This window comes from Mesoplodon mirus (assembly GCF_964341445.2).
Source record: "Mesoplodon mirus genome assembly, chromosome: 8".
In the NCBI taxonomy this organism is placed as follows: domain Eukaryota; kingdom Metazoa; phylum Chordata; class Mammalia; order Artiodactyla; family Ziphiidae; genus Mesoplodon; species Mesoplodon mirus.
The window spans coordinates 2,841,856-2,862,088 of record NC_138984.1 but is presented as its reverse complement, the minus strand read 5'-3'; the positions used below and the strand labels follow the sequence as shown (position 1 = coordinate 2,862,088).

Below are 20,233 nucleotides of genomic sequence, written 5' to 3'. Positions count from 1 at the left end.
AAATTTCCGGGCTGTTTCTGTTGTTACAACGATTGGGGTGCTCTGGTGGGGAGGCCGGGTGGCCCGCTATTCCAGAACATTCCTGCACAGTGAGCAAGGGTCTTGTGCCCCAAGCAACTTCCCAATGGATCGGACATGTATGTAGGTAGAAAACCTGTTCATAGTTACCTGAGCTTTGAACCTAACTCAAGTACATGTAATTATCTAAGCTTAGAACCTAAATTCAAATATACGTACACATACAACAATGTTTCTTCATAGTTTTAACCTACATAAGAGTTTTCCAAGAATGGTCCACCTGTATATATTGAGGGAAGATAGAATATTGTTTTATTTAGCACTTTACCAAAAATTATCACTATTTGAGCAAATGACATCACCAATGGCAATGCTGAACCTGATGTTTGAGTCTTCAGTTGTCTGATTTTTAACTGTGAATTTGTAATGATTCCACATGTTAAAGGATAATTTTTTAAAGTGCTGGTAATCATAACTTTCATTCAACTATAAAATGAGCCTGTGTCAAACATTTTTATTTAATTCATTAATTAATGAGGAAACCAGTAATTCAAAGTGATAGTATCTTTTCAAATTAGAGTTTTCATTTTTCCAGATATATGCCCAGGAGTGGGATTGCTGGGTCAATATAGTAGTTCTATTTTTAGTTTTTTAAGGAACCTCCATACTGTTCTCCATAGTGGCTGTATCAATTTACATCCCCACCAACAGTGCAGGAGGGTTCCCTTTTCTCCACACCCTCTCCAGCATTTATTGTTTGTAGACTTTTTGATGATGGCCATTCTGACCAGTGTGAGGTGATTGTGGTTTTGATCTGCATCCTCTAATAATTAGCGATGTTGAGCATCTTTGCATGTGCCTGTTGCCCATCTGTATGTCTTCTTTGGAGAAATGGCTATTTAGGTCTTCTACCCTTTTTTTTTTTTTTTGGTTGCGCCAGGTCTTAGTTGCAGCAGGTGGTCTCCTTAGTTGCGGCTGGAGGGCTCCTTAGTTGTGGCATGTGAACTCTTAGTTGCCGTATGTGGGATCTAGTTCCCTGACCAGATATCGAACCCGGGCCCCCTGCATTGGGAGTGCAGAGTCTTAACCACTGCGCCAGCAAGGAAGTCCCTTCTGCCCATTTTTTTTTTTTTTTTTTTTTTTTTTTTTTTTGCTGTACACGGGCCTCTCACTGCTGCGGCCTCTCCCGTTGTGGAGCACAGGCTCCGGGCGCGCAGGCCCAGCGGCCATGGCTCACGGGCCCAGCCGCTCCGCAGCACGTGGGACCCTCCCGGACCGGGGCACGAACCCGCGTCCCCTGCATCGGCAGGCGGACTCTAAACCACTGCGCCACCAGGGAAGCCCTCTGCCCATTTTTTGGTTGGGTTGTTTTTGATGTTGAGTTGTATGAGCTGTTTTGTATATTTTGGATATTAACCCCTTGTCAGTCACATTGTTTGCAAGTATTTTCTCCCATTCCATAGGTTGTCTTTTCATTTTGCTGATGGTTTAAAATCTGTGCTGCTTTTTAGAATTTACAATTCCATGCCTAAATTTTCAAGCTTGGTTTTTACTTCTTTGAAAGCAGTGAGCACAGCTGTGTTACCGTCTGCTATTTCTCAGGACTTGGTGGGTCTGTTTCTTTGTGTGTTGGGTCCTCTGGTTCTCGTTTCTGGTATCTTATTTCCTTGTGCTCCTGGTTTGGTTTGACTCTATGCTGCACATCATTATTTACGGCCTTAGGTGACATCTTATTTGCTTCTGGCTGACAGGCGCATTTGGGAACTGTGGGTCAGGATCATCTTAGTCCACAATCCGGGCTTGAGATTCCTGGGGCACCCGTGTGACGGGAAGCAGAGGGCGGGCTGGCTCCTGCTTCACCGTTTTCTGAGGGTGGAGGCCCAGCCTGCGGTGGACCCTGAGCTGTTGCTGGTCTCCCTAGTCTCGTGAGCCTGTGACGCAGCTGCTCTTGTTACAGCCATTTCTTCTGCGTCAGCCTGCTCTCAGGGCGAAAGCTGTTCTGAGTGGTGGGCTTATCCCTCGGGATTTTCCTTGTCTCTCGAACTTGGTCTGACAAGTCCTCACTTCCTTGTTGCCTGTCTGATGCTCTAGGAAGGTGCCTTTCACATTTAGTCCATTTTTTACGTTGACTCTGGAGAGTGGATTGGTGTTACCTGCCTGGTTCTCTATTCCTTGACGCGGATCCGTCTGCCCACCTGTTTTTGCCGCTGGCACGGCTACGTCATGGATTTCCAGACCTAACTCTTGGTCCTCTGTAACCACCCACCCTCTGCTCACAGATGGGTCACCATCATTTGCCAGCAGTAATCGCTGTCATTCTGCGGGAAAGTTCTCTCCTCCCCCTCTCCCTCCCCCGGCTGCTGTCCCCGCCCCATCTGGGGCCAGGCCTGACACTCGGTGCCCCCTGCTCCACTCCGCTTCCACTGTGACCGCCCCTCCATGCTCTGGACGCACAGCCGGCTCCTGCAGCGCCCTGTATCCTCCCCCCCACCCCACCGCAGCCTCCTTTACGAAGGGCCCTTCACAGACCCGGACCTCCTCTCGCTTTGCTCTCCTCCCTCCTCCCCGCTCCTCCCAGCTTCTGAGCCTCCAGGCCTTCCTCTCCTCCCAGCTCCCCTCACACGAGCCCAGAGGACCAGTCAGGAGGGAGACAAAGGGGCCCAGGCCCGCCGTGACCAAGGAGGGAGCACGCGTGTGGCTGGTGGAGCCGTGTGCTCAGACAGAGAGACACAGAGGAGGAGGGTGGGAGCCCCCAGAGCTCGCCTAGGCTTGGGGCCAAGAAGAGGGGCTCATCGAGTGCCAGGCCTGACCGGGAGGCCAAGGAGTGGGCAGGGTGAGGTGGGCGAGGGCACAGACCCGGAGTCCTGGGTGTGGAGCCACGCTGTTTAGCCTCCTGCACCCCGGTTTCTTCGTGTGAAAATGACACACACCTCCAAAGGTCGCTGTAAAAATGGAAACCGGCTCCGTATTTGAACCCGAGGCAAGGGTTACAAGGACAAAGTCGGGATCAGGCTGCCTGGCTAGGATCCGGCTGGGTTGCTGACTGGCCAGCTGGGCCCTTGGTGAGCTCCTGAGCGCGGGCGCCTGGGGTTCCCGCCCGGGACAGGGGCATGCTGGTGCCCGCGGGCAGGGTGGCCTGGGTCCGGGTACGGGTTCAGGCCGTGCCCCAGACTTAACGGGCTCGGTGCCCCAGCTCGGGGCTGGGGGTGGGGGGACAGCGGTGCGGCCACGGGTGCGCCCTCCCCGCAGTGCTGCCAGACCCTGCTCTCCCACCGCGTGGACCCCGCCCTGCGGGACGAGGACGGCTACACGGCCGCAGACCTGGCGGAGTACCACGGCCACCGCGACTGCGCCCAGTACCTCCGCGACAGCAGCCGGCCGGTAAGCTTCGCGGTCCCCATCCCCCGGGCCGGCTGACAGACCCCTGCCGCACTGACGGCGGGTAGCTGGGGAGCCGTCTGCGTACGCAGTGTCATCGTCAGGGGAAAGGTCCTGGCCACACCTAAGCCGGTGCCAGGACCAGGGCCGTGACCGGGGCCGGGACCAGGGCTGGGCTGTGGATGGACCTCGGCCGAGGTCTGCCCTCCACCTGGGCCACAGCAACCACACTTGGGACCTGGGATCCACGCTTCCAGCCAGGGCTGCTGTTGGGTGACGCTGTGTCAGGCTGAAGACACCCCGGGGGTGGGAGCAGGGCCCTGGGCCCTCGGTGAGTGACCCAGTGAGGCGGGCCAGCCCCGTGCAGCCCTCCCATCTGGGCACGTGACCTCGCCGGGCCTCGGTCCGCGAGGGCAAGGACCTCGTGGGTCCCAGCCCCCAGCACGTGACAGGCCACGCGTGTGTGCTGAATGAGTGGAGCAGTGGACAGGCGGGTGAGCGAGTGGACAGGTGAGGGTGGCTGGGCGGGTGTGTGGTGGGGAAGCGTAGGGCCAGTGCCCTCCCGCCCCGCCTCCACCCCCGACTCCAGGCCCCGGGCGGCGGCCGACAATTCATCCCAACCTGCACAGACCGTGCCGCAGTTTTCTGTTGCGGCCACCCCTTTGGAAGGCGTCCCTGCGATCGCCTGGCCCTGCCTTCAGGTGAGCGCACCGAGGCCCAGAGGGGCGATGTGCCCCCCACAACGGGTCTCACCCGCGGCTGCTGTGCTTCCTTTTCCCTCGGGGATTCCCCCGGGGCATCCGCGACCAATTGAGGCTGAGCCCCGGCCCTGGGCCAGTGGGATGGTCCTCACCCGACCACCACTGAGAGCCTCTTGTCTCCACTGCCTGAAAGCCACACCCAGGCGGCCTTGGGTCAAAGGCCAGGGGTGCTTCGGGGCACACGAGTTGGAGTCCTGGTTTGTCCTGGTGTCGTAGTTTCAGAAACAGGACTATACTCACTGCTTGAAGTAATCAATGTACTGATTATTCACTAACCCTTTGATTGGCTATTGTATGATAAGGGTTGTCTTTCTGGCTTGGGTTCCTGAAGTTGCGGGAACTCAGTGGGTTCCTGGTGTAGCGGACAGAGCTCTGCAGTCCACCGGCCAGGGATGCCCTGGCCGCCTGAGCCCCCCAGCCTCTGTGTGGGCCCTGGGGCCGGCCTGGAGGTGGGGTGGGCAGCTGCTCAGCTGCCAGGGAGCAGGTGCCGCCTGGCCTCTGGCTGGGGTCCCCTGCTTGTCCCCAGCCCACATGGCGGTGCCCATGTCCAAGCAGGGTCTCTGCCCCCTGCTCTCCATCCCCAGGTCCTGGCACATCTGCCAGCCCCTCCTGGCCACTGTGCCCAGCTCTTCTAGGGGGGTGGAGGCTCTGGGCACTCTCCTGAGCCCCCAGGGTTTTGGGGACCAGCCCATGTCAGGCTTCCTGCAGTTTCGCCTGGTCCTGGTGGTCTCCTTGGTGTCACCACAGGATACAAGGCAGCATCCCCTCCACTCAGGATTCCCCAAGCCGGGCTGGGCTGTCTGTGTAGCCTCCCCTCCCGGCCTTCCGGCCCGCTGTGTCCAGCCTGTCCACATGCCCCGCCTGCGGTGGTGGAGTGTGGGCAGGCTGGGCCACCTCCCTGAGATCCACTGCGTCCGGGGCTGGCTGGAGTCGCTCCCCGCCAGCCCCCGCCTCACCGGCAGTCTCGGCCCCGCGGACGGCAGGCCGTCAGCTGTGCGCCTGATGCAGTATTGATGGAAACACAATATCCAGAGGTCGCCCGCGCGGCCTCTCCCTATGTCGGGCTCAGAGGAGGTGGTGAAAGCCATCTTTTTCCTCTCCACAGGGCCACCTGCCTCTGCCCCCAGGGAGCCGTGGGTCCCAAGAGAGGCAGCGCTGGGGGGCACGGCTGGACGGGGAGCAGAGACCTGCCCTGTGGGAGGCGCCCCCTTCCTGGGAGGCTTTGCGGGGCCTGGGTTCCCCCGCTGCCCGTTGCAGGGCCTCCACGAGGCTCGGGAAGGCCAGGCCCTGCCTCGGCCACGCCACCCCGACCTTGACCAAGTCTTGCCACCCCCTGGGCCTGGGGTACCCCTCTGCACAGTGAGGGCTTGGGCCTCTCTGACCTGGATGGGGCAGCGGCTAGAGGGGTCCCCTGCATCCCGACCCCCGAGGAGTGGGCCGGGCAGCTGGGCTCCTGGCTGCAGGGCCAGGTTAGAGTGAGACGCTGGATGGCAGCAACAGTGAGGAGGGGCCCAGGACGGGGAGCCCAGCCCTTCAGCTTGCCCCCAGCCCGGCACTCAGCGCTCACCAGAGCCGGAGTGAGTCTCCCAGGCCGGGTGGCACCCCCAGTTCTGAGCATCTGTGAGCCTCGATGTTCTTATCTGTATAATGTAACTCAGGAGCCTTGCTGGCCAGTAGACGTGTGCCTTGAGCACACAGAGGGTGCTAATTTCCCTCCCCTGGGTCCAGAAGAGCCCTAGGACCCCTTCCTTTTACAGATGGGGAAACTGAGGCCCAGAGAGGGCAAGGGACTCCCCTGGGCAGTCTCCTCCCCCAGGGAGGGGCGGGGCCTGGCTGTGCAGCCAGTAACCGAATCTCAGCCGTCGCCCATCTGTGGGTCATGATTTTCTCGGCCCGGGTGGCATTACAGGCCTGTAACCCGGCTCGCCACAGCTGTCCTCGATGTATAATGCATGGCAGGCATGGCGCTGCTCAAATCTCATCAAAAACACAGAAAAGGAGACACCAGGCCGTGGGAAGGGCACCAGCCCAGGGCCAGCTACCGCCAACCTTAGGGCAACAGCCCCCTTTGGAGGCAGCACACGCCCAGCTGTCAGAACCCCAAATGTCAGGACCCAACATCTGCCACTCCCTCGGGTCCTCGTAGATTTGGTTAGTGTCCAGGGCCTGAATGAGGGACACGGGGATGTGGATACTCCTGTCACCTGGGAAACACCACAGCCGACCCCCGTCCCGGCTGAAATGCAGAGATCATCAATCCACTGTGCTAACAACAGTAGAGAGGTCTGAGTGCCACGGTGTGCCAGGCCCTGCCAGGGGCCCTCAGTAACTCCTCATCTTCCCAGCAAAGGCAGAGAAACTCAGACCTGGGGGACACTGAGTGACTCTGCAAGGCTTCTCCTTGGTGAGGGTTGGAGCAGACTTCAGCCTCAGGGACCAGGTGGCATGAGGTCTCCCTGGCTGTGGGTACTGTACTGGCGCCAAGTCCATCCCCCTGGGCCCTGGACCAACTTCCTGCCTCTTCCATCTTCCCCGGAATGAGAGGGCCCCGGCCACCCCAGCTGAGCCCTTCACTCTGCAGGGACTGGGAGGCCCTTGCCCCTCAGCCCGAGAGCAGATTCAATTGCGGGGAGGGGCTGCGGGCTCCCAGGCAGGGGCAGGAGGCAGGGGAGAGCGTGGCAGCCTCACAGCCCAGTCCTGGCTGCGCAGGGGCCCGGGGCCGACCTGGGACTCAGCCTGCTCTGCCCATCAGACTGTCAGCGCCAGCCGTGGGGTCTGGGGTCTGACTCGACCCTGCATAAAGTTCCTAAGCCAACTTGCTCCTGCCTTGCAGACGCTGGAAGAAGACGGGGATTCCTAGGTCGGAGACACACGGCAGGGAGAAAGCATCGTGTTTTGTCAGATCCCCTCCCCCTCCAAGTCCCAGTGTGACCGATATGGGCCCAGGTGGCTGCTGCGTGCACACACTTGTGTCACAGGCAGGGACCCCTGGGCCTGGGAAGGCCCGTATTCTGTAGCAGTCGCGAGCAGCCTGCTCTTCCTTTTGGGTCCCTCCTGTGCAAAGGCAGCCCAGAGGAAGAGCCGGGTGAAGAGCAGCCAGGGCTTTGCATCCTTGGTAGGGGCGTGAGGCCCCGCCTGCCTGCCTCTTCCTCCACTGCTGCTGCCCCTGGACAAAAGGAGCAGCGATTCGAGGGGCTCTCAGTCCTGGAAGGAGCAAGGAGGGGGGTCTCAAGTAAGATTCTGGTCCCAACTCTGCCCCGTTCCAGCTGTGGGCCCTTGAGAAAGCCCCTTGCCTCTCTGAGTCTCGGTTTCCCCATCTGTGCCTGGGGGGCTGTACTGCAGGAGTCCTCTGGGTGGTCTCTTCTTGCGTGACCAGGGATCTCAGGTCTCCCCCACCTCTCCCGAGGGTCTGCTCCCCCGGCCCCTGCGCTGTGGAGGGTTAAAGCACAGTGGTAAGGGATCCCACACCCAGCCCAAGCCCGCCGGGCCACCTGACACCTCAGGCTTCAAATATTAATGCGACACCTCCAGCTCCTGGGGGCGGCAGCTGGGACGGCCCCCGACGGCCCAGGACGGCCACAGCTTCCTGTGCTCACAGCCCAGCACCTGCTTCTGAAGGTCCTCCCGGCTGGGGGCTGGCGGACACCCCCCGCCCTGCCGGACCAGGGCTCCTGGGCTCTCGGCACAGATACCTGCAGAGAGCGAGGTATGAGGTGCAGGGTGGTGGCAGATGAGGGCTCGGGCTGTGTTCCCCTCCCCATGGCTGCGGCGGGCCGAGGGTCCTGGACGGGAATGCGACTGAGGGGCCCGAGGCAGTGGCTGCAGAGCCGGGGATTCTTCTGACGGAACCCCCCAGGCTGGGGAGGCCACCTAATGCCTGTGCCTCCTTGCCCGCGGGAGGGACAGGGCCCACCTACGGGTGAGCCAGGGGACGCTCAGCGTGGCCAGGGGACTTGGCCCTGCAGCTCCAGCTACATCACGTGCAGGGCTTAGTGCAAAATGCAAACGTGGGCTTCTTGTTAACAACTGATTAAGAATTTCAAGACAGAGACTGGAGAACCTTCAGCAGAGCTGCGGCACGAGCCAGCCACGCGTGACGCCGGCGCCGGTGCCAAAGCACACGTCCAACCTGGGGGCGGCGGGCTGGGACCAGCCCCTCTGCCCCGCCTGGCAGCCCTGAGGCCACCTTCCGCCGCAGCTACCCACTGGAGGGAGGGGGGTGAGGAGCTTCGGTCTGACGGCCAGTGGTGGTTGCCCAGAGGGACTGCCGTGAGTGGCCCTCCTGGCTGGGGACCCGAGCTGGGGCGGCCGTGTGCTCTCAGGCATCCAGGCGACACTGGCTCAGCCGGGAGCCACGTCATTTGAAAGATGGCCGGCCAGCCTTTTGACGTTCAGCTTTAAACCAAAAGGCAGCAAGCCCGGCTCTGGAGTCCTTGGAGGACAGCTCAGCGTCCTCCTGGAGAACTTCTCTGCCGCCTGGGGAGGGACAGGCGGAGGCAGGGAGGCAAGGGCAGTCCCACTCCTGTCACCACCTGTGGCCTCACAGCAGCCTGCGCGCTCCAGTCTCGACTCTTAGCTCCGATCGGTCAGATGCAAAAGCTGAGACCTTGCAGGCCTCAGCTGGGGGGGATGCAGGGGGCAGTGGCACCTCCAGGTCGAGGATTCTTTCCGGCTGCCCACCAGTCAGCGCTTGGGGGCAGGGGAGATGGTCAAGGCCAGGTCTGTGCCTCGCCCCAGACCCGGGGAAGACATGGGGTTGAAATGCGGGTACCCCTGCCGCCGCAGACTGGGGCTGATGGATCTCCCTGACCCCAGGCTGCCGGGGACCAATGTCGGTGGTCTCTGTCTCCAGGTGGCCCTTGGGAGAGTGGCCTAGACACTGCATGGTGGGTCCTGGGCACAGCGCCCCTGCTCTGAGGCACGGTCACACGGCCACACTGTTTACGGGGCTGAGACGAGTTGCAAGTTCGTTGTGGTTTCCCCTATGCCCAGGGCTGAGAGAGGGGGCAGGTCCAGGCAGTGTGTCTCAGCACAGTCAGGGGACAGTCAGGGAGGGTGTGTGTGTGTGTGCAAGTGTGCACGTGTCTCTTGTAAGGCCAAGGAGTGGTGAGTGAGCACAAGGGGGGCACCAGACTCTGACCCAGAGCCCAGAGCCGCTGAGTTAAGCTGCCTCCAGAGGGAGCCGGGCCTTGAGATGAGGGGTGGCAGCCCTCAGACAAGTGCGCGCATGTGTTTGGGGAGCCCTGCTCACCAGTGTGGACGGGTGGACAGAACCTCTAGGGGCGCCGCGCCTCACTCCCGCAAACTTACCTCTCTGAGCTCGGTTCAGATGCACAGCCCCAGCCCCAGGGAGACCGGGCCAGGGCTAGCCTGCTGGATGCCTCCCACCCCCACCTGGGAGCCCAAGTCGAGGCCCACCTGGGCCTCCCAGTGACCAGGCCTGTCTGCCCCCAGGTGCCACTCCTGATGGCGCCCCCGCCGCCGCCGCCGTTCCCCCCTCCTCCGCTGTCGGCTGCAAGGCACTCCCTGGAGGATGGACGAAGAGGGGGCCCAGGTCTCGGGGATCGCACTGGTGCGTACACGTCTCCAGGGAGGACTGGCCTGGGCCGTGGGTGCTGGCAGTGGGCCTTCCTGGCCTCACCTCCGAGGTCCTTCGAAGGGGCCGGGGGGAGGTGGGGGGCAGCAGACTCGGCAGCTGGGCACGCAGGACACTGAGGACAGGGCCGGGACCACCCCTTCCCATGGGCCAGCACCCCAACTCTTCCAGGATTCCTTTATTGTCCTGTGGCCTTTTTCAAGTGAGGACAAACGTGTTCCATAAGCACAATTAAACAGCCTCCTGCCCAGCCCTCGGGCATCTCTCTGTGAGCCCTGAACCCCCCGCGGCCTGACTCTCCTGCCGCTGTGATCTCAGGCAGCCTCCTCCCTTCTCTGGGCCTCAGCCTGTCCAGAGGGAAATCAAAGGTTGTGTCTGAAGGGGCCTTCCGAGTCCGCTGCTGTTGCCTGAGATTCCAGCAGGGGGCAGGGGAACGGTCCTCAAACTGCAGGTCACCACCCGTTAGGGAACTGTAACAGCACTTATCAAACTGAAATGGCACGGGAGAGCATGACAAATGTCAGCAGGCCCCACGTGCAGCGAAGGTTAGCATGCTTCATGGAATGGGCTGTAGTTATACAGTCACACGTAGGGGTGCGTGCGTGCGTGTGTGTGTGTGTGTGTGTGTGTGTGTTTAGTGGAGAGAAGAGCAGTGAAAGGACAGGTCTGTGGTCTGATGGGGCTGCATTAGATCCGCAGACCACGGAACCCTATGCCCTTTCTAGCTCCTTGTAGGCTACAGGAGGGGCTGCGGAGGGGATGAGGTGGGTAAAATGCAGGGTCCCCAACCAGCAGGGCTTGGAGGGGGCTCCAAGGACACCTCTGGAACGCCAGGGATGAATGAGTTTGCCCAGGTCCCAGGGCACTTGGCAGGGAGCTGCTTGGGCCTTTGGCTCCAAGTCCAGTGGTCCTTCAGGACAGCCGGTCCTGCCCCAGGTCCGGGGTCTCCTGATCCCCATCCCCTGACCTCTCTGACTCCAGCTGCCCCTTTCTTCCAGTGGCAGCGTCTCTCAGCCCAGCCTGGCCCGGCCAGCCTGACCAGCCTCTTCCGAGGGAGCACGTGACCCGCACAGCACCCCCGAGGGTCACCACCGGTGCCACAGCTGTCCCTATGGTGAGAGCCCCCGCCATATCCCTGTCTCCCAAGGTACCCCAGCCAAAGCCCGGCTGGCTTCTCACCGTGTTCTCCTATATAGGCCCCAGCCAGGTCACTCCTGGGGCAGCCAGGCCCTTTCCTCCAGGAGGCCCCTGGGGTGACTGGCTGGCATCTGAGGAGATGGAGATTCCAAGGCCAGAAGCAACCTGTCTCCCCGTCATAGTAGACGAGGGACACTGCTCTGATTCCAGGGGCTCCCAGTGGCCCAAGCCCCTCATCCTGACAGACGCTTCTGTCACGGTGCAGGGGAGCATCAGTCCATGGGAAGGGTGTGCCTGGCGCCCACTGCTCTCCTCCTCGGGGGGCTCCCAGCGGCCCACTCCTCCTTCTCCTCTTTCTGGGCACCAGCCCCTTTTAAATCCAGCCCACCCTTTCCCTGAATGGGTCCTGGGAACTCTCAGCCCCTGAGATGCTCTTTTTGAGTTTGGGAAATGCTGCATAGCGCTGCCCCCTTGTAGAGTCACAGTGCACACAGCACATTAAAGGCTCTGACAAGTCCTGCAGTCCAGAATTGGCCACCAGACTGTCTATGCAACTGTTCCCCAAACGAGTTTGCCCATCCACATGGCATGCTCTGGGCGGAATCTCTGATTGCCTCTCTCAGCCAGCAAGCCTCCCAACACGTGCCTGGGTCCCACAGGGCACAGCGGGGTCCCTGCCCTCAGAAGACTCACACTTAGACAGGCTGGGGGTGCCGCTAGTGGTCAGCTCCCCTGCCCTACCTGGTCAGCCTCCACCGCCCCTCCTCCCTCAGCTGCGCTTGCCCCGGGCGGTCCTCCCTTCCGCTCCCTCCCGGACCAGAGGCCCATAGGGGCCTTGAACGACCTGCCTGTCCACACAGGGGACGGAGACGGCAGCGGGGGGCGCCCCGGACAGCCTGGTCGCGCTGCAGCTGGACGGGCTGCCCTTGGGCGACCTCGACGGGCTGGTGCCCACGCGGGATGAGCGCGGCCGGCCCATCCCCGAGTGGAAGCGGCAGGTGATGGTGCGGAAGCTGCAGGCTCGCCTGGGCGCAGCTGCAGCGCCAGAGGCCCAGGTGGGGCCCGGCGGGGAGAGGGTGGGGGCGGGGCCTGGCTTGGAGGGCAGGGCTGGACGGGGTGAGGGGCGGGGCGTTGTGGGAGGTGGGCGGGGCCAGGGTGGGACCAGAGCGTGGAGGGCGGAGGCGGGGGCAGGAGGCTTTGTACTGGCTGGTGGACGTGGAAGGTGGGGTCCCTGAGCACACACCTCGAGTCCTGAGACCCGGAACCCCACTGCGTGTCCCTCTGTGGCCTCAGCTTCCTCTTCTGCCAGACCATGAAGCTGAACCAGATCAGAGGGCTGTGTCCCTTCACCTGTAACCCTTCATCTCTAACGATGTGGTCCCCACATGTTCTTGGATCTAACGATTGTATCCCGTGCCCACCGTGTGCCAAGCTCTGTCCTCAGCAGCGAAGGAGACCAGCCCCGCCCCCTGGCGCTTATATTCCAGCAGGGAAGGCAGGGTGACTGGGCAGCTGCGCTGAGGGTGGTTCCAAGAGCTAAGGAGAGAAGCGAAGCAGTGAAAAGGGGAGGGGCTATTCCGTCCGGGTGGTCAGGGGCAGCCTCTCTGGGGCGTGGCCTTGAGCAGGGGCCGGAAGGAAGTGAGAGGGGAGCCCTATGGGAACGTGGGACAAGTGATTGGGAGCAGAGGGAACAGCAAGTGCAAAGGTCCTGAGGCATGGATGGGCTGGCCCAGGGGAGGAGCAGGAGGATGCTGTACTGGTACTGCCGGAGTGCAGTGAATAAGGCCTGGTGGGCAGAGGTGAGGTCAGAGAGGGGTCAGGCAGATATTACCTTGGTGGGAACCGTTGAGAATCTGAGCAGGGAAGGGCTGTGATCTGACTTGGATTTCAACAGGCTCCCTCTGGCTACCATGTGGACCGTTGTTGTAGAGTCTTATCCTGGAGGGATACAATTTTGTCTGAATGATGTATTCTGCACCCTTGGTCTAGAGCTGCCCTGTCAATACAATAATGCCAGCCATATGTGGCTATTTAAATGAATTAAAATGAAATAAAAATAAACCCCCTGCCCCTCAGTTAGCTGCATTAGCCACATTTCACTTCCGTAGCCCCAGGTGGCTAATGGCCACCGCAGGTTTTGGTATGCCATCCCCTCAGCTCAGAAGTGTTGGGTGGCGCTGGTCTAATGGCCCAGCCTGTCCTCGAAGTCCGGGATGGACACCCATGGGGTTGAGGGTGGAGCAAAGCAGGGGTGGGCGGGGCCTCCTGCCACAGCCGGGAAGCCCTTTGGAATCTGACCCTGGGGCAGGGCCAAGGGTATGGGGAAGAGCTCCGGGAACCAGGAAGGACAGACTGAAGGGGGAGGGGATTGGCTCAGTCACAGCATGGCTGTAGGCTGCGAGTTCCTGTGCCCGACCCTTGTGGGCCGGACACTGCCCAGGGCAGCAGCTGCCCCCCCACCCCCAGCGCCTGCTCCCCTCCCCGGGCCTCCTGGGACAAGGAATCAGAACTTACTTGTGCAGAGTGCCACCTGGCACTAGACAATCCCGGGCCTCTTGGCAACCAGGTGGCAACTCAGTCCCCTCACCTGTGAAATGGGGCAGACGCAGGACCTCCGTCAGGGGTCTCGGAGAAGTAATCAGGTGGGCACAGAGCTGCACCCAGAGGGAGCCCAGCTCGGAGGCTCTCTGTGTCGGTCTCCCCCGCAAACTGTGAGCGCTGGCGGCAGAGCTGTATCCTGGTGCCAGGGGAAGCCCCGAGGGGTGGCGTTTTGGGGTGAAGTTGGCCACGTGCTGCGAGAACTGAGAGCAGAGCTGTTGAGGCCGCCCATCCTTAGGGCCGCCGTCCGACCGCAGAAGACTCTGTGGAGACGTTGGGGGGCTCTGGGGAGAGAGAAATCAACATTGAGGAGATGAGGAGGATGTGGGGGTTTACCCCTTCTGAGGGGAAGGCTGGGCCCTCCAGGGTGGGTGACTGCCCTGAGCCTCAGACTTGGAAACGGGGCTGGCTGCTCACCTCGTTGGCCCTCCGAGTCCAGGCAGTGGCCAGCAGGTGTCCAGGGGCTGGGCTGGGGTTCCCAGGGGTACCCGGGCCCAGGCCACCCAGGGGAGCTTGTGTCCAGCAGGAACTCGCCATGTGGGCTGTGGCCCCGCTGAGCTGCCCTCCCTGTGCCCAGGACGATGGTGGGAGCGCAGGCACCACGGAGCAGGCGGCCTGGCGGTACTCGCAGACTCACCAGGCCATCCTGGGCCCCTTCGGGGAGCTGCTGACCGAGGACGACCTGGTGTACCTGGAGAAGCAGATCGCAGACCTGCAGCTGCGGCGCCGCTGCCAGGAGTACGAGAGCGAGCTGGGCCGGCTGGCGGCCGAGCTGCAGGCCCTGCTGCCTGCGCCCCTCGTCAGCATCACTGTCAACAGCCATTTCCTGCCCCACGCGCCCGGGCTGGAGGGCGAGGAAGCCCCCAGCCCCGAGGTCGAGCCTGAGGGCTCCACGGGCGCTTCACAGGCCACACCCGGCGCGCAGCCCCTGCCCTTCTGGTGCAGCCACGTCGCCCGGCTGGTGCGCAGCTTGTCCCTGCTGCTGAAGGGTGTGAACGGGCTGGTGCAGGGCGAGGAGAGGCCCCCACTGGAGGCCCACAGGGAGGCCCACAGGGAGGCCCCAGCCAGCCCTCCGAGGAGCGAGGCCCAGCGCGAGATCCAGGAGTATGGGGTGTCGGTGCAGACACTTCGTGGCAACTTCGAATCAGCCCCCGGCCGGCCCTGCGCCCGGAGCGCTGGCCCCTGTGAGCTGGGGCCCCATCCGGGGCCGTGCCTGAGAGGCTGCTGGCCCTCCCCCTTGCAGCCCCGTGGCGGCCCGATCGGAGGGGAGCCGGGGCTGGGCGACGCGGAGGAGGCCAGCGACTCGGGCATCAGCTGCGAGGAGGCCCCATCGGAGGCGGGAGCCGTGCCCGGCCCTGACCTGGCCAGCCTGCGCAAGGAGCGCATCGTTATGCTCTTCCTCAGCCACTGGAAGAAGTCGGCCTATACGCCGGCCCTGAAGACGGCGGCCTGCAGGACCATGGAGGCCCGGCGCGTGGAGCCGCGGGGCCGGGAGGCGGCGGGGGCCCCTCGGCTGCCCTCCCCGCCGCCCAGCGAGAGCCCGCGGCTGGGCCACCTGTGGCAGCAACGCAGCATCATCGCCCACCTGCTGGGCAACTGGAAGTCCATCCTGGCCCACGTGCCCGCCCGGCAGCTGCGGCGGCTGAGCCGGCGGCCCCGCGGCCCCCTGTCCCCCGAGCAGTTCCTGCCCCACGTGGACGGGGCGCCGGTGCCCTACGGCAGCCTCACGCTGGACCTCTTCATGCTGGGCTACTTCCAGCTCCTGGAGTGCGACCTGTCGGCCGAGGAGCGTAAGATGCGCCACCTGCTCTGCTTCGAGGTCTTCGAGCACCTCGGCGCCCACGGCTGGGAGGCCGCGCGCGCCTTCCACAAGGCCGTGACGGACGAGGTGGCTGCCGGCCGCCGTGCCTGGACCGACGGCTTCGAGGACATCAAAGCCCGCTTTTTCGGCTCCAGCCGCAGTCTCCCCTGGGGCGCAGAGCCCGGCCGCAAGTCGGGCCTGACCCCGCTCCGGCCCCCGCCCCATGCCGGGCCCAGCGGCGGCCCCGGGCCCGCGGCACAGAGCCTGGGGTCCGGCCCCCAGCAGGGCAGCTTCAACAGCGAGGACATCTGTGGCTACATCGACCGGAGCTTCGCCTTCTGGAAGGAGAAAGAGGCCGAGATGTTCAGCTTCGGGGAGTGAGAAGGGCTGGCGGCCTGCCTTCCTCCCAGCGGGGCTTCCGGGGTGGTTGTGGTCCTCTCTTCTCTTTTCCTTTCGCCCACCTGGTGGCCAGGTGAGCCTTGAGGGCAGGCCGGCGGACCCTCAGCGTGCTGGTTGCCACCCTCCAGGTCTGCCCCCTGGCAGGAATCCACTTCAGAGCCCTTCTCACCGCTGGCCCGAGAGTCAGTCCCCCAGTCGGTCCCGAAGTTGGATGACTTGCCCTCTCGGCCCGCGCGCTTCTGCCTGGTCTTCCCTCAGGCACCTGAGATTCCAGCCCGGGTTTCCCACTGGTCCTCCTTCCGGAGTCGCCTGGGTGTCCCTTCTCTCAGTTCCTCTGGTGCCGGTGGCTCTGGTCGCGTCCCGAGCCTCTGCCTGCCCCCCTCGGGTCCTGCCTTGGTTCCTTCTGGTGACCTTGGGCCATGCCCCTCCCCCTCTTCTGTCCCCTTTCCCCACCTGTGAGGTGGCGGAGGCGCTGGGGGTCGGAGAGAACGGGATTCGACGGGCAAGAGACCAGACTCCCGAATTCTCTGGGTCAGGGAGGGAAACCCAGGGCTTTAGGGGAGAGGTGTCTTGCAGCCGAGCCGCAGCCCCAGCAGGCAGTGTGTGCGGGAGAGTTTTCAGGACTCTCCTACGGGCCGCCGCCTCCCTGCAGACAGACCCGTTGGGATAGGGGTCTCTTGTGGTGTCCCTACGTGCCTACAGAGCTTGGAGGGCTCAGACAAGATGTGGGATGGAACAGAGGGTCCTCCTAGCCAGCTGACTTGAGGCTGTCACAGGGAGGGACGATCAGGAAAATATAAAGTCGGAGCTGCCAGGGCCGGGCGGGGGGCAGCGCTGGCAATGGCTCCAGGTCCAGACCCTCCTGCAGGGCGGACACCGGACGTGAGTTTGCTAAATAAAGATCCATTCCTGGCCGGCCTTCCCACCTGTGCCCATAGAGAGAGAGAGCCCCACCTGGTGGGCACTGAGACCCCAGTCCTCAGCTCAGCTCGGCCGAAACAACAGAGGCAACATCCTTAGCCCCACAGAGCCTCCACGTCCTCATCTGTAAAATGGGGGTATGGCATCGACCGCCCATTCCCAGCGTCCTGGTGAGGGTGGACTGAGGTCCCGTATGAGGGGGTCTCTGTCCTGGGGTGACAGTGACACCATCCTGTGTCAGTATTTTAAGGAGCAGGTTCTAATAAGCAGGGCACCAACCCCAGGCAGCTGGGAGCGTCCCACACGCTGTTGCCGTCATGAGGCCCTGGCGCTTAGACCCAAAACTCAACCTTTGGAGCTAGACAAGGGCTGGTCCGCAGGGTGCTTCCGCTGCCCAGGCTGGCGGGGTGCAGGTCCAAGGGGGGTGGGGGGAGCCTGGGGGCCGGGCGTCAGAAGGTGCTGGGCACTCCGATGTCTCTCTCCCTGTGGGCCTCCCGCAGGACACTGTTGTTCAGAGGAGGCCTGGAGCGGGGTGGGCGGCAGACACAGAGCGCAGTCCCAGAGGTCACCTGCTGGCCAGGGTGCTCAGGAGAGCACTGAGCGGGGGGCCAGCAGCCCAACTTAAGGCGTCCCTGCCTACTCACTATGGCCTTGGGCAAGTGCCTCCATGCCCTCGCTTTCCCAGCTAAGGGACTGGACCAAGGCCAGCTGGGAGCAGCCCACAGTATCCTGGGGTCCAGGAGGGCCTGGGCTCAAGGTGAGTGGCAGGCAAGGGTTGAGGCAGGGCCTCAGATCCAAGCTTGAGGCCTGGAAGGGAGGAGAGGACTTCTCTGCTTGGCACTCGGGGGGACCCCCCAAATGCCCTTCTGTGGACACTCTGCTTCCTGGGGGTCCTTCTTATAAAAACACGGTGTCCTGGGAGCAGCCCCAGGGATTCTGAGTCCCTTGGCCTGGGCTGGGCCTGATAAAGCTGGGTTTCTTTTTAAAGATATTCCAGGTGATTCTGATGCTCAGCGACCTGGGAAACCCTGGCCCACTAGCAACTCTCCTGTGGGAAGCAGGTGTCCCCGGCCGTAGGCGAGGGCTGACCCTGGCAAGGCCACACATGCAGCTGTAAGGCCTGTTTGGTCCCTATAATCCTGTCATCCAGTTGTCAAAAGCTCACCGAGGACCCTGGAGCCACTACCTAAGGATCCGGAGGCTGTGAGGTGACCAGACACAAAACAAGGTGCAAAACCAGGGGCTTCCAGAAGAGTCGGGAAAATAGCGGAGAAAGGGAACCCTGTCTCTCTCCCCGGCTCATAAATATGTTCAGGACAAATATGAAGAAAAAGCTGTATGGGAAAAATATGGGAATAGTGTAAGCTGTTCACATATCAATGCATAGATTTAGGAAAGTCAAACTTTTTTTTTTTTTTTTGCGGTATGCGGGCCTCTCACTGCTGTGGCCTCTCCCGCTGCGGAGCACAGGCTCCGGACGCGCAGGCTCAGCGGCCATGGCTCACGGGCCCAGCCGCTCCGCGGCATGTGGGATCCTCCCGGACCGGGGCACGAACCCATGTCCCCTGCATCGGCAGGCGGACTCTCAACCACTGCACCACCAGGGAAGCCCCAAACTCTTTTTTATGACTCTAAAGTTCTTTTGAAGCAAACCATGAACAAAGCCAGCTGTGGAAGCCAGCCTCCAAGAAGGCCTCCAGTAAGCCCACCTCCTGGAAGCACGTCTGCTGGAGTCCCTCCCACATTGTACCTCAGAATACGGCAGAAGCCACAGACAGCACCTCCAAGTAGATTATGAAAGACTCCCATCTTTGTTGCTGTCTTATCTCTGGGGGAAGCTGGCTGCCATGTTCGGAGCAGCCCTGTGGGGAGGTCTGTGTGGGCCCCCACCCAAGGCCAGCCTTCAGACAACTGCGGTCTGGCTAGCCCCTTGGAGCCAGCTAAGGACAGATCCTGAGGCAGAACCACCCACTAAAGTGGTCCCAGAACCATGGAACTGTGTGAGATAATAAATGTTCATTGTTTTAAGACACTAGGCTTTGGGGTCATTTGTTATGCAGCAATAGCTAACTAATACAACAGACTAGAAGATTTTAAATAGAAGAGTAACGAAGGGGCTTACATTTCAAATATGATGACATCATAATTATAAAGCAATAGTCCATCAAACAAGGTGGTTCTGACCGCAGAATATGGTCACTCAGATCAACAGACCAGAAGAGAGAAAGCTGAGATATTTCACACAGAAAACTTTGCCCTTGAGATAAAGGCACTGCAGCAAATCCGTGGGGGAAAGAAGGAATTATTAATAACAGTACAGAGAATGTTGGTAACTATTTTGGGAAAAAAATGTATGACCGAGGGGGTGGACGAGTCTGGTTGAGCAGGACCTCACGGTGTGAAGGCACTGGGCCAAGTGTAGGGGACAGTTTTACCTCCTGCTGGAGAAAGTGCCTCCATCACCCAAGATGACAACCCTCTTGTCCACACATCGAGCTGTAAACCTTGGTGATCTCACTCTCCAAATCTGTTCTGGGGGAGTAATCACAGAGGTGACACCGTACTAGTCATCATAGTCCAAAATGGCACACAACTCACACGTCCATTAATAGGACTGACTGAGTGTCACTTCCACCTTCTTAAAGTGTGATATGTTCCCTTTATGATGAAATTAAAAATCGTATTTTCTTTTTATTTTTTTGATGTGGACCACTTTTTAAAGTCTTTATTGAATTTGTTACAATATTGCTTCTCTTTTATGTTTTTTTTTTTGGCCACGAGGCATGTGGGATCTTAGCTCCCCGACCAGGGATCGAACCCACACTCCCTGCCTTGAAAGGTGAACTCTTAACCACTGGACCTCTAGGGAAGTCCCCAAAATCATATTTTCAAAAACTAATCACATCAGAAATGCTCACGATAGAATATTGTGATAAAACAGGACACACAACACACTGCAGTCATTCTAACGCCAGTGTGTTTATGGGGATTTTCTTCTACCAGTTTTCTTCTTTGTACTTCTCTGTGTTTTCCAAATTTCCCACAATGAACATGTGTTATTTTTATCATCATAAAAAGAAACAAGCAGCGTATTTTTAAAAACTGCACCACTCGGTAGCAATCTGATGATGAGGATATGCTGAGCCCCTGGTTTCAAGTTTCCCAAACTGACCTGTCATCCGAGGCGTTGGGTCCCCGAAGGGCCTCCTTTCTTGGCACACGAGGGGAGGCGGCTGCCCGTGACAGTGGCCTGTCATCAGAATCCCCTGTCCTCATTTCCTCCAGCCTGAGCCAGGAATGCCTTAACCCTTCGCGTTCTGCCTGCAAACACAGTGGGGTTGGGAGGCGAGACCAATGACTCTGTTCCCCCTCCAGCGCCTTCCCCAGGATGGCCCTGGACACAGTGAGAGGTGGGGACATCCATGAGGCCCCCGGGCTTGAGGCTGATGCCGGAGGCTAGGGGGAAAGTCCTGGGACTCTCTGGGGGCAGGGGGCAGGGCCTTGGGCTGGGCTGGGCTATGACTGGACTGGCCTGAACTGGGATATGACTGGGCTGGGCTGGGCTGGGCTGGGGAGGGAAGCATGGATTCAGGAAAACTGAGTGAGCAAAGTATGGAAGAATTT

General features: G+C 60.8%; 1 protein-coding gene across 1 annotated transcript in view; it reads left to right on the top strand.

Moving 5' to 3' along the window:
• The window catches only part of ESPNL (espin like), a gene marked incomplete at its 3' end in the record, with an annotated part of 28,685 nt that extends 13,015 nt beyond the window's left edge, over positions 1-15,670 (top strand). The window contains exons 5-9 of the mRNA XM_082630833.1: positions 3,268-3,399; positions 9,612-9,729; positions 10,758-10,867; positions 11,751-11,945; positions 14,066-15,670. Of these exons, the coding sequence (XP_082486959.1) occupies positions 3,268-3,399; positions 9,612-9,729; positions 10,758-10,867; positions 11,751-11,945; positions 14,066-15,670 (2,160 nt within the window). The remainder of the gene's footprint in view (positions 1-3,267; positions 3,400-9,611; positions 9,730-10,757; positions 10,868-11,750; positions 11,946-14,065) is intronic.
• Positions 15,671-20,233: the final 4,563 nt, after the last annotated feature.